This window comes from Lycorma delicatula, chromosome 3, assembly GCF_047948215.1.
Source record: "Lycorma delicatula isolate Av1 chromosome 3, ASM4794821v1, whole genome shotgun sequence".
NCBI lineage: Eukaryota > Metazoa > Arthropoda > Insecta > Hemiptera > Fulgoridae > Lycorma > Lycorma delicatula.
In genome coordinates, this window is record NC_134457.1 from 112,383,977 (window position 1) to 112,397,296 (window position 13,320).

Sequence of the window (13,320 nt, forward strand, 5' to 3'; positions counted from 1 at the left end):
ATGTGCTACATATAGAAAAGTGTCACGCGCATCACTTTCAGCTTGTCTAGTATATATTTTGCAGCGAATAACTATTCGATCTTGTTATCGATTGACTTTTATGCCGTTTGTTGATAAGTTGCCGATAATTTTTTCATGTTTGGTTTTTTTCTAACCTATTTAATAGAAATCTTTCAGTGAACAGTTATTTTGTATCTGCTAACTGATTTTTTACATTAAAGTTTTTTTTTTAATTTTGTGTGATGTCCGTTTTAGCTCAAGTGATGTCGTACAGTGGGTGACGGTTTAATTGATCCTGCCTTTTGTGATTAATACTTTTAGTTAAATATGCATTCATTGTCAGTGTTCATTTCACCATTTATCACTTTTGTGTAGTATTATCAAACTTTATCATATTTATTGAATGGCCAGATTTTCATATTTAGCGTCTGCTTGAACAGCTTATAATTTCTTGAAATAAATTTCCTTAAATCTGATGTTAGGAATAAATTTGAGGATTTATCTCCTAAAATACTGACATTATTACATCTTTTAATTCAAGGTGACTAGTATATTAATTGTACTGCAAATTTTACATTAGTATATTTAATATATGATTATAAAGAGTTAAGAACCTTATTATTTTGATTTTACAAGCACAGATAAATGTTTATCGGTGTAAATATAAATACAGTGTATATATACATTATATGGTATATTCATAGCGATAAATATAAATTTTTGGTACTGATCAGTGTTATTTTAAAGTAAAGTTTTTTTTAATGAGGTAGATTATTGATTCTCTTCATTAAGACAGCCATGAAAGAAGAACCAAACAATCCTATATAAGAAGGTTTTGGTTTATTATTTTTTGACTGTGTAAAGGTAACATAATAATTGGTCTTTTAATTGAATTCTGTCTGGAATGAATGATGTGATGAGAAATATACTTTATTTTAGATATCTTGTGAATTTTATATTTAAGCTTAGTTGTTGAAGTGGGACGATAAGACTTGGTAGATCTTTATTTTTTCATTTATATTTTTTTAATAAATGTTTTTGTTAATAAGTTTTGTTGGTATGATAGGTAAACTTTTAATCTTTATTTTTTATTTACATTTCCATGTTATTTATAAGATTAAGATATTTTACAGTATTTAATTTGAATTTTGTGTGTTTTTGGTATTTATTTCTATAGTCTGGTTGAAGCTAACTTTTTTTTATGATTGATAGTAAATGAATTTTGTAGTATATGAAAATGCCAGAAATGATTGTGATATGAAGAAACCAGAATCTCGTAAATATAAAACACTATTACATTCTGCTGCGGAGGATGGCATTGTAATTTATTGATGGAAGTATAAATGACTACTGTTTGTTCATAGAGTTCACTCTTGCTGATGTACAGTAAATACAATAAATAAATCGCTTCAAAATTATAGTTAAAAAGAGTATTTTATGTTTGGCTGTTTTATAAGAAATCAAAAGTTATCCTTCCAGTTGTATTAAATATACATGACTTCAGTCTGTGGCATCTTGTGGCTTACCGTTGCTTTATTTGCTAACATAACTCTTTCCAAAACATTTTTGATGTTGAAACAGTAAGTGATGCAATTTTTTTCTTTTTACATCCAAAATAAGTTTGAAGCTTGTTTATGGGATATGGAAATGAAAATTTGTAGCGTATGAAAAATGCTGTGCTTGGTGGGATCCGAAGCTGGGACCTCCAGATGAAAGGCCAAGAAGCTGCCACTCAGCCATGGACATTGGTTGTTTTGTTTTCAAATTTCTAATTCATATCTGCTAAACATTAACATTAACGTTAACTAAGGTATTTCAATTCAAATCATCAGAACATCATTTTTAACTTTCTTGATCCTTTCTTTTATTTAAAAATTAAACTGAACACTTTTTTAATGGCTATTTTTTTATATGTTTTGTGTATGTGTGTATTTTATATTCTGTAGACTAATAAAATTATTTATTCAAAGTACCATTCAGCCAAATGTGGAAAAGAATTCACTTTTCATCACTAAAAAAAAAAATTGTAGTGAAAATCCAAAATGACATTGTGCATTGTCAATGTGTTGTACACTGTGTTTGAAATGTTTCTTTGATTCTTTTTACAATTTTTATATTATACCTGTATTGTTTAATAACTACAACTGAAAAAAAATACAGGTTGCTGCATTTTATATATTTTTCATGTACTGGTAGAAAATAATAACATTTTCATTTTGTTTTAGCTGGTCAAGAAGAAGTAGTTCGTCTCCTGGTAGACCATGGTGCATCTGTCAATGTTCAAAGCCAGAATGGCTTTACCCCATTGTACATGGCAGCACAAGAAAACCATGATAATGTTGTTAAATTCCTATTGGCTAGTGGTGCTAATCAAAGTCTGGCCACAGAAGTAAGAATATTTTATTTACTTCTAATTTTAAAATGTTAAGGTACTATGTATAATTATACTATGGAACCAAATATTGGGGTTTATCTTTAATTATATAATTCACTATCAGTTTCTGACATTTAATATGAAATAAGTTTTAATTAATAATTCTTGTGCTGTATACTAGTTTAACTCAATCTAAAAAACTAATTGTGAATGATTAAGTATTAGTTTTCTCAGAAGTATGTCTATTCCAGTTTTGCCATCAAACACTCCTACCTAGATATCAGTTCTTCCAGTAGTTCATTAATCGCCATGATAAAAGATGATTAAAGTTTTTTAAAAACTTTTTTTAATAGAATTTAGAGAATTACTTTCTTAATTGTTTGACCTTTTGGAAATAATAAACACTTTGTAGAAATGTTCTTGTTAATAACCAAAATATTGCTTATAATATTAGTATTGTTGTTTTAATTCTTACTGTAATTATAGAAATAAGTATTATGGAAAAACTAATGAAATTAGTTCCAACTGGATTCAGGTTAAAGTTAAAGATTTTACCTAATATAGTATGCTATGGTAGACACAGCTTTAATGTCCTATCTGTACAATTATAAAATAAATATTTAAAGAATACTTTATATAATGTTCTTTCATTAATTATATATGGTTGATAAAATGCATATTCTTTTAGCACTTACATGATATTCAATGTAAATTGCTCTGGAGAAGTGGCTGCAGAACATTGCTGTCATACTCCTTTTACTGGAGGGGAAGAATTCAGAGAATTTCTCTCATTTGTGGTTTTTGAGGAGATTGTTGAGTTTTAGACAAGTTTGTAGAAGGGTCTAGAGTGTAGGTTGATGAAGGGCAAGTTATGAACTTGGTCCTTTGACAGTGTTGAAGCCATGGTTATTTTAGTTAATAATGGAAGCCCTTAGAAAATTGTGACTTTAATATTATTCTTTTGTTTTTTCCATAAATATTTGGTAATATATGTATTTATTACATCAGAGAAAACACATAAAGCCCAATTTTCCTTTTTCATTATGCATTACTAGATTTCACATCCAATAAAGTATATCAACTCCATATCTTGAACAATTAAAAACCTATAATAATTTATGTATCATCATGAATATCAGAATATTCTTTCACTATGGAAAATATTTTGATTTTTATAACATATACATTAATGGATATTATTAATTTTCATTTGTGCAGCTTGTCCTCATTTAAATTTAGTGAATAGTGGTATTTATAATTCTTAATAATTTGATTAATTTTATCTAATTTGGAGTTTAAAATGGAAAACAGTATTTATCATGAAATATGTTTGCAGGATGGCTTTACACCATTGGCTGTGGCTATGCAACAAGGCCACGACAAAGTTGTTGCCGTCCTTTTGGAAAATGATTCTAGAGGAAAAGTCCGCTTACCAGCCCTCCACATTGCAGCAAAAAAGGATGACTGTAAAGCAGCTGCTCTCCTTCTACAAGTAACTATTCTTATAATTTAATATTTATGATATGAAAAGAATCAAAATAAATTGCTTAATATATCTTAAGATTTATGTGCTATTTCAGATTTGTTAACATGAGACCATTTGCAATGTATTTGGCATTAATATTCTACCAGAACACAGACAACATATATGTTGGGTTGTGTTGTCTATCCTGTTTAGTTATAATATCTGTTTTAGATCATTTACAATTTGTTAGTGAATAATGACCATTTGTAATTGATTTACTGTATGGTATTGTGCGATTAAATGTTGATAATTATGTCAGTGCTCAATGAATAAAAATCAATCTTGCATTGTACAAATTGTTACAATGACCAGACACGTAACATGTAGGGACATTATAAAATAAAATAGTGTGTATGAGTTGATGTAACATTTTTGTCAAATTTTCTGATTGTTTTGAAAGCAATTTTGAATATAATTTTTCTTAACTCTGTTTCACTTTCTGCTGGAGAAGTTATAACCATAATTCCCATGTAGTTCCAGAAAAATGTTTAGAAGATTAATGCTACTTTATACAATTAATTATTTAATGATTTTTTTCTGTTGTGTGTTGTAATTAACCTTAAGGTGTATGAAGAGTGGGTAATTTTTCATTTTGAGGTTGAAGATGGGTGTGTGCGTGCGTGTTCGCACATGTGTACACCAATGCATGTTGCATAAGTTTATTGACTCAACAAATAAGTGAAATTTATGTTATTTATCAATAAAATTTGAACGAAGTTGCATTGTACTCCTGTAATGTAATAAATGCGCTTAATTACATTTTTGATGTTAATTATGTTTATGCATTGTCTTATTTTTTTTACTTTTTTTTTACATTGTTTTAGTTTCTTTAATTTGAGACTAAGGTTTTTACAAGTATGAGCTTTACTTCATTGGAAAACACAACAGGTTAGATTTGTCAATTTGGTTTTTCCAGATTTGAATGCAAGTTTTATCTGCGTCAAATTTGTAGAAACCTACATAACTGCTTTCTTTCACAAATTAACAAACTATGTCATGAATATTAATTACATGGTTTAAATTTGGGAGTATATTCAAAAAAATGAAAAATTCCCCATTTTCATTTTATTGTTTATAAAAAATCATGATCATAATTCTTTGTATTAAACATTTTGTTGAAATTTGTTTCGTTAAAATTTTCAGTATTTTTGTTGTGGAAAGATTTGTGCGTACATCTGCTTTTATAAGATACCCTTTTTTTTAAAGAATGTGAATGTGTAAAGAATGTGGATGTGTGAATGTGTACAGCACACTTATAGTGTGCTGTACATATTATAATAATTAAGTATAAAATAAATTTGATGATAAAACAAAAAAAATTTTCATGTAAATGAAATGTACATGTATGCTACTCTGTTGTATATTTTTCCCGTATGGTTTACTTGATTAAAGAAGTGTAGAATTCTTAAACCAGTTAAAATTGAAATATTAGATAATCATCCTGATTATTACTGTATATAAAAAAAGTTTCTAATAATTAAGAAAAATACATTTTTAAGAAAAATTAAGCCACATTTTTTTATTAATAATTAAGAAGTATGAGTTATAAAAAATACTGTCTTGCTGTAAAATATTTCAGAACTATAATTTTACAAATAAACTGAGGAAAATTTCATCTTTGTAAAAACTAAGGTGGATGATTCATGCTGCATAATGACATTAAATAAAAACAAGATACATGTTGCTTTAAAATTGTTAGAGAGCAGGATTATTGGATAATTTACTATCAAATTTACTAGTGTAATTAAGATAAAAAAAATTAAATTATTGTTACTTTAATTTGAAGTTATTATTTTTATTATATTTCAGAATGAGCACAATCCTGATGTAACGTCCAAAAGTGGCTTTACACCACTGCACATTGCTTCTCACTACGGCAATGAAGGAATTGCCAATCTACTTCTCAGCAAAGGAGCTGATGTTAATTATTCTGCCAAAGTAAATATTTCTTTTATTATTGTTGTTTTATCTTTTCTGATTTGCATTAGCTGAATTTAATAGTTTGTTTTTTCTTAACCATTTCCTGCTTTACAGAAATACTAATAAGAATGTTCAATATCTGGAAGGTATTCCAACTAATTTATATATTAATGACAGTTTTTAAGTTGTATTATAGTTGTGTTTTCTATTAAATTGAATTATACAAAAGTACTTAAAAGATCCTTTCTTGAGAATATTCTTTGTACTAATTTTAATTACATATAACAAGAATTCCCCCTTGTTCTCTTAATAGAAGTAATCTATTTATGCTTATATTATTGATTATATTTGAATTAGTTATTGTTGACTGTGTATTAATTTTACAATTTGACTTATTTTTCTTATGTAAAATTAAAGATATTTAAATATTGTATTTCTTCCAATATTTACTTAGTGACCCTTGTTAAGATATTTCAATGTGCAGTTGTAGAACAGCAATGGGTCACAGTGGAATAAATATAAATGTACCTGTTTTTAGTATAATATATAACTTTAATTAGTGTACAATATTTCAATGTGCAGTTGTAGAACAGCAATGGGTCACAATGGAATAAATATAAATGTACCTGTTTTTAGTATAATATATAACTTTAATTAGTGTACAACTGAATTTTACACTTCTTATTGATTGTATGAATAAATAAAATTGAATAAAAATTCAGTCATGAGCATTTTATACTAATTATAGGATAGTAGGAGACACAAAATTTGTTTTGTAACAAAAATAATTTTTTTTAAAAAATCACCTGATCAGACTAAAAATTAAATTCTAAGCATAATTTTGGATATGAATTTTGTATCTGAAGTCAGTTTTTATATCATTTCATTATAAGTATTAACTAAAACAAATTAAAAGTACAAATGAATCTAAGCAATTGTAGATTCGTCCAATAAAACATAAGAATTTAATTTAAATATAATATTAAAATCAGTTTACCAATAAATTAGTTAATTCTCTCAAACGTTTTTGGCTTCTTTACCATCTTCAGGAGGATTGATCTTATAATAATTTAAAATTAAAATATATAAAATTCACAAGATAAAATTGTTAGAATCATAGCAGTTGATTGTCATAAGTTAAAAATTATAAATTTAAAGTAAAAGTAAGAATGTCCGGTTTGTAAGAATGTCACAATTGTTATTGAGATAATCAGAAAACAATTGAGATTTTTACAAACCAAACGTACGTACTTTTACTTTAAATTTACAATTTTCTTGTTAGATTTACTGATTATCTTGATAAGAATTGTGACATTCTTACAAACTGGACGTACTTATTTTTACTTTAAATTTACAATTTTTCATTTATGACAATCAATTATTATGATTCTAAAAATTTTATCTTTTGAATTTTATATATTTTTATATTTTAATTTTAAATTATTATAAGATCAATCCTCTTGAAGATGGCAGATAGCTGAAAATGTTTGATGAGATTAACTCATCTATTGGTAAGCTGATTTTAATATTATATTTAAATTAAATTACATTTTCCCAATGGTGCCATGTTTGCAAAACTTAATTTAAAACATATGAAATTCCAAATTAGATTTATTTATGACAATCTTAATCTTGATATATGATGTTTTCATATTGTTTGTTATTTATTTTTACATTATAAAAATAGTAATTCAGATCAGTTTTATTAATTTGTTTCTTAAAATGAACTAATTGTTCATTACCTAGAATTAATTCTCCATTTGTAGAATTGTTTATGTTTTAGTTCTTTGTCAGGAATTATGAGAAATGTACAACAAACATACGTAATAATGAAGAGTGATAGAGATAAACTAAGACCCTAATGCTGGGTACAGTCTTACTCAGTAATAATTTACATTTGATTGAAAACAAAATATAGTGATAAATAAATTGTTATAATTCTTGAGATTACATTTTACTAATATTTAAAATTTTATCTTCTACTTCAAAATATTTATGAAGTTGTTCATCACGAATGCACACTGTGTTATGATGCACAATTTCTCGTGTTGAAGCACGTTTAGGAATCCATCCCTCATTTTAGTGATGTGTAGTCAGTGACTTTTTGAATATTATTTTTCAAGTCTTCCAGATTTTGTGGCTTTTTTTGGTGAGCTTTCATTTTAAGGGAAACCAGAGATTTCATGTTTTGTAAGTTTATGATCAGTCAGGAGAGAAAGTCAGACAAAAATGTGTGCTAATTGTTCTTCCTCCATAAAATCATTGTTGATTTAATTGAAAATACATTCTAAAGAACTAATGAATACAATTTGTAACTGTTATCATTAAATATATGGACATTGTTATTCATATGTATACCATCAAATAAAAGCAAGTAAATATTATGTAGCTGAGCATAGTTAGTTTTGAAACGTATGAACATCGTCAGCTCTCCTTTCTTGAGAAGGGATTAGTTCTTCAGTTAGAATTTTTTCTAATTATGTATTTTTTCTGTTCTGTTTTTTACAGCTGTTACTACTTTATAAGCTGTAACTGTTAAGTGTGTAACAAAAGTGTTTGTGAAACTCTCTATTACTGCCTAAAATGCTTTCACAGCTTTTTACATAATATTTAGTTGTTATAAACAATGCATTATAATTGGCTGTATTAACACACCTCGATTGGGATATACACTCAAATTAAATCTCCTGAACAAGGTATATTTAACTAAATATATGTATTACTACAATCAGTTTTTTAGCTGACAGTACCTCTGATTAGTAGAAATATTCACAAGTCCCAGCTGAAAGTGTTTTATGCTATATATTGAGATTTTTCATAAGCTTTTGTTCATTGAAATAGCAAGAATTTTTTAGCATTGTTTACTTAATGTGATATGTAATACGGTGTGAAAAAAAGATAATAAAATTTCTGAAACTGATGCTAAAGTACCTCAATTTTATTTGCTTGCAGCACAATATTACTCCACTGCACGTAGCAGCAAAATGGGGTAAAAGTAATATGGTATCACTTTTACTGGAGAAAGGTGCCAATATTGAATCAAAAACAAGAGATGGTTTAACGCCTTTACACTGTGCAGCTAGATCTGGACATGAACAAGTAGTTGATATGTTACTTGAACGAGGTGCACCAATCAGTTCTAAGACGAAGGTATTTAGATTTTATATTCTTTTTTCTGTAAATAATGCTGAGATTTTTCTATATTGCAAATTATTATTATTTTTCCTTTCCCAGATTTTCCCCTTTATTAAAAACACATTACCATTTTTGAAATCTTCGACCTTTTTTCACTATTTACATAATTTTTTTTTAAAAAAACTTTATGAAATTGCCTGTTAAAAATATTTATAACAATTATTTTTTTATTAATGACTTAAATGAGATCAGAATACCATCTGTTAGGGAGTTAGTTATGTATTTGCACAGAGGATTGTTTATTCAGATGAAATTCTTTATCCCAGCCTTTCAAATGCATTCAAACAATAAATTATATAAATTACAATTTATTTAAAAGTATTGTATCTGTTTATCACTGCTTCAAATCTCTTATCTTGCAGTTAAAAAATAAAAAAGACTTATATTTGTTTTCATCAAGTCTAATGCAAGTGAAGTAGTGGTTTTATTCTATTGATTAAATAACCAATATTGAAAGAAATTTTTGATGAGTGCAAAATTATTTAATCTTTAAAAGAAAAAGGTGGACTTTTTTTCTATTTTTTACTTCAGTTACGGCATAATTATTTAGATTGGTTATATCATAACCAATAACAAAAATCATAACAAATAATCTATATCATAATTTATTTATTCCTTTAATAACTATTGGCTTCTATTCCAATTATATTTATCTACTACTACTACTTTATTTACTACTTTGTATTCATGAGAAGTTTGAATAATAATGGTCTGTGGATGTTATTGTAATTAATTTTACAAACATTAAAACAATAATGACAAGTGTATTTCATCGAGAAAATAAAATGTTATTTAAGAAGTAATATATTATTTGAATAATTATTCCAGTTTACTGTGATTTTTTTTTTTTTAGTTAGTAAACCACTGTTACTAGTAGTGGTAGTGTTTCCTGGGTAAAAATTCAGACTTGTGAATGATAGACTGGTAGAATAACAGCTTAATTAAAAAAAAAAAATTATAAATATTTATAATAATTTAATTAAAAGAATAATCAGCTAATAAATTAATAAAGTCTAATAAAGACTAATAAAGTCCTAAGTTTAATTCTTACCCAAATACTTAATTGGTTTATCTGATTACATATGAAACAAAATGCATATGTAAGGATTAAATGGGTTATTATTGCCTGCAAAACATAAGGTATAGATTTCAAACTATGAAAACATTTAATAAAATTTTTAAGAAAAGCCATAAAGAATATAAAAACAAAAATCGGTTTGCATGCTTTTACAATTATAGTAGGAATTATTATTCTTTAAAGTTTAGAAAACTCTGTTTACATGCAGGGTAGCAATGGATTGCTAGAGCCAAGACTAGCTTCTTACTGCTAATGATGTCCTGTCATGACACTTTATTATTAATAGTGTCAACAATAGGTCAGATATCCCAGATAGAACTCTCTGCATCTATATGCTTACGCTTTCTAAACTTTGACGAGTAATATCTACTATAAAATGTGGGTGATACATTTTGTTATATGTTTATTTTATTGTATTATTATTATTAAGTGCAAATTGGGCCACTGGGGACTATGCAACAAGCTCTTTTACATATTTCTCTTCTTTTCTAAGGCTGTTCTGCCTTCTGCCATTTTTTCCAGATGTTTGGCTGTTAGTTACTGTTTTTTCTTAGCCTTCTCGAATTCCTTAAATTCAGTTATTATTTCCTATACTTACTTAACTATCTAGGAGATCTATTTTCGAGAGTCCAAGTTTGGTTAAGTCTTTCTTTCTTCTAACCAGGAGTTGGGAGATTTTCTTTGGTGTATAATTTTAAAGATTTTTTTTGTGAGTCTATTGTCCATTCTTATCAAGTGTCCAAAGAACATTAGCCTTCTTTTTCTTATTTCTGTTGTTATTAATTTAATATGTTGATATATCTTCTCAAACTTATTTTAACCCATTTGTCACCACATTTCTTGTTTTCCCTAAAATTCTTAGGATCACTCTTTCTTTCTTTTCAAGATACACCACTAGTCCCTTATTTTTGAAGGAGAGTGTTTCTGCTCCATATTATACTTCTCTTCTTGTCACTGTATTGTAGAGTCTTAGTTTTGATTTTTTAGAGATGCATCTTTTGTTATGTTTTCTGCATACTATACATTTTCTCAGAAATTATTTTTTTTAAATTTTGGTTACAGAATGGCTTGGCTCCATTACACATGTCTTCTCAAGGAGATCATGTTGATGCAGCTAGAATACTACTGTATCATAGAGCACCAGTAGATGAAGTTACTGTCGATTATCTGACTGCTCTACATGTTGCTGCGCACTGTGGACATGCTCGTGTCGCTAAACTTCTACTTGACCGTAAAGCTGATCCTAATGCAAGAGCACTTAATGGATTCACACCTTTACACATAGCTTGTAAAAAGAACAGAATCAAAGTGGTTGAACTATTATTAAAGCATGGTGCATCTATTGAAGCTACTACTGAGGTATAGTATTTTATTTTTACAAATTATTAAATGTTGTGTTTTTATGCTGAAGAATATGATGAATTTTACCTTTTGGCACTACTTTAAAACATGTCATTTATTATAGTATTATTTGGGGTGTAGGTTGAGTCAGTACTTCAATTGTGCTTGTTTTTGTAGGTCAAGTATTCAGGTTTACCATTAAAATTGTTACTTAATATACTTTCTTCCTCATCTTGTAATTAACTAGGCCTTGGTATAACTGAATAATGACACAATTGTTTGCTAATTTTTATACTGTCAGATAAAATTGTTGAAGAAAAAGTAATGCTATAGATTTTTCTTTTATTTATTTTTTCTTTTTAAGATGACAGGCTTAGACTGCTTTGATCATTTGCACTATGAGAATTAAAAATTTTGAATTATAAATATATTTCCATTACTAATTCACCTAGAGATACCAACAGTTATAGAATGGTATGTTTATTTCTGCACCATCCTGATTATATTTCATGGTTGTAGTTATGCATATAATTTTTAATGAATTCTGTGTAATTGATAAAAATGTTGTGATATCTGAAGATTATGGCATTATTTTTCATTTTCATCTATGGGAATATAGATGAATAAAAAGTAAATAAAATATACCATTTATATTTGAATAATATAAACCTTAAAATATTGTATAAAATAACTGGAATACATAATCTATATTTATAAAAAATTATACCAATTCCATCTGTAATTGTTTTGCAGCCGCAATACTAAACATGCATTAACCAAACTTTACAGGGCCCGTATCCACATCTTCAGGATCATTTTAAAACAAAAATTCAAAAGTTAAAACAAAAAAAAAATCAAAAAATGGCAACTATATATAACAAATTTAGCAAGAAATATCCTAGAAGTAACATTTCTTACTGGAAAAAAAATAAAAGATGTTTTCATACTAAGGATTCCAACAATTGCAACCAATCTTCCATTTCAGTTTAAATGTTTGCAATTCCCTGTAAGAATATCATACGCAATGACCATCAACAAATCACAAGGACAGTCCCTAAACACTGCTGGATTACTGTTCAAAAATAGTTGTTTTGGTACAATCAATTATATGTGGCAGAGATGGATTGTTGAAAAGGCAGTTGGAATGGATACCATAAAGCCTTCCAATCACAGTATGACGATGGTGCGAACATTCTTGACCAATGTTCCTCTTTTACACCCATGATACTTGAGAATGCCAACAGATATATCCCACAAACATCGGGTAAAATCCTAGATGTCCCTCCATTCCATGGTGGAATGATGATTGCAACTATGCTATTAGAAATCGATGGTAGGCACTACACAAATTTAATCGTAGGCCTACAACTGAACATCTAAATTTATATCGCAGAGCTAGAGCAGTATGCTGTCGAGTATTCTTGAACGCTAAGAGGAGTTCATGGACGAAATATGTGAGCACTATCTCACGCACTTCTCCCACAGCTACTGTGTGGAGAAAAATCCGTGCAATTTTCAGATCACTGAAACAATATACTTTCGGTCTTATTGATGAAGAAGTCCTTTCATCATCTTCGGTTGTGGCAAATACTTTAGCAAAATCTTTTCGCTTGGTGTCTCTCACTTCATCATATAATAACGATTTTCAAAGGTACAAGATACATATAGAAGTATTATCGTTAAACGTTGGTGAATTAAACATCCCATTTGTATTTAAGGAATTGTTACACGCACTTAAAAACTCACGTGACACTTCCTCTGGACCGGACAACATTCGCCTTGCCATGCTTTCACACCTTCCTAATTCGGCATTACAACATCTTCTGAATATTTACAATGGCTTATTCTTGGAGCAAATCTTCCCACCTGGCTGGTCAGAAGCATTTA

General features: G+C 27.8%; 1 protein-coding gene across 2 annotated transcripts in view; it reads left to right on the plus strand.

Annotated features, from left to right (window-relative positions):
* LOC142321896 (uncharacterized) overlaps positions 1–13,320 on the plus strand; it is a 160,331-nt gene that overhangs the window by 99,030 nt on the left and 47,981 nt on the right. For both annotated transcript variants that reach the window (XM_075360397.1, XM_075360398.1), the window contains exons 5-9: positions 2,226–2,389; positions 3,711–3,866; positions 5,709–5,837; positions 8,772–8,969; positions 11,155–11,451. In XM_075360397.1, coding sequence (XP_075216512.1) covers positions 2,226–2,389; positions 3,711–3,866; positions 5,709–5,837; positions 8,772–8,969; positions 11,155–11,451 — 944 coding nt within the window. The remainder of the gene's footprint in view (positions 1–2,225; positions 2,390–3,710; positions 3,867–5,708; positions 5,838–8,771; positions 8,970–11,154; positions 11,452–13,320) is intronic.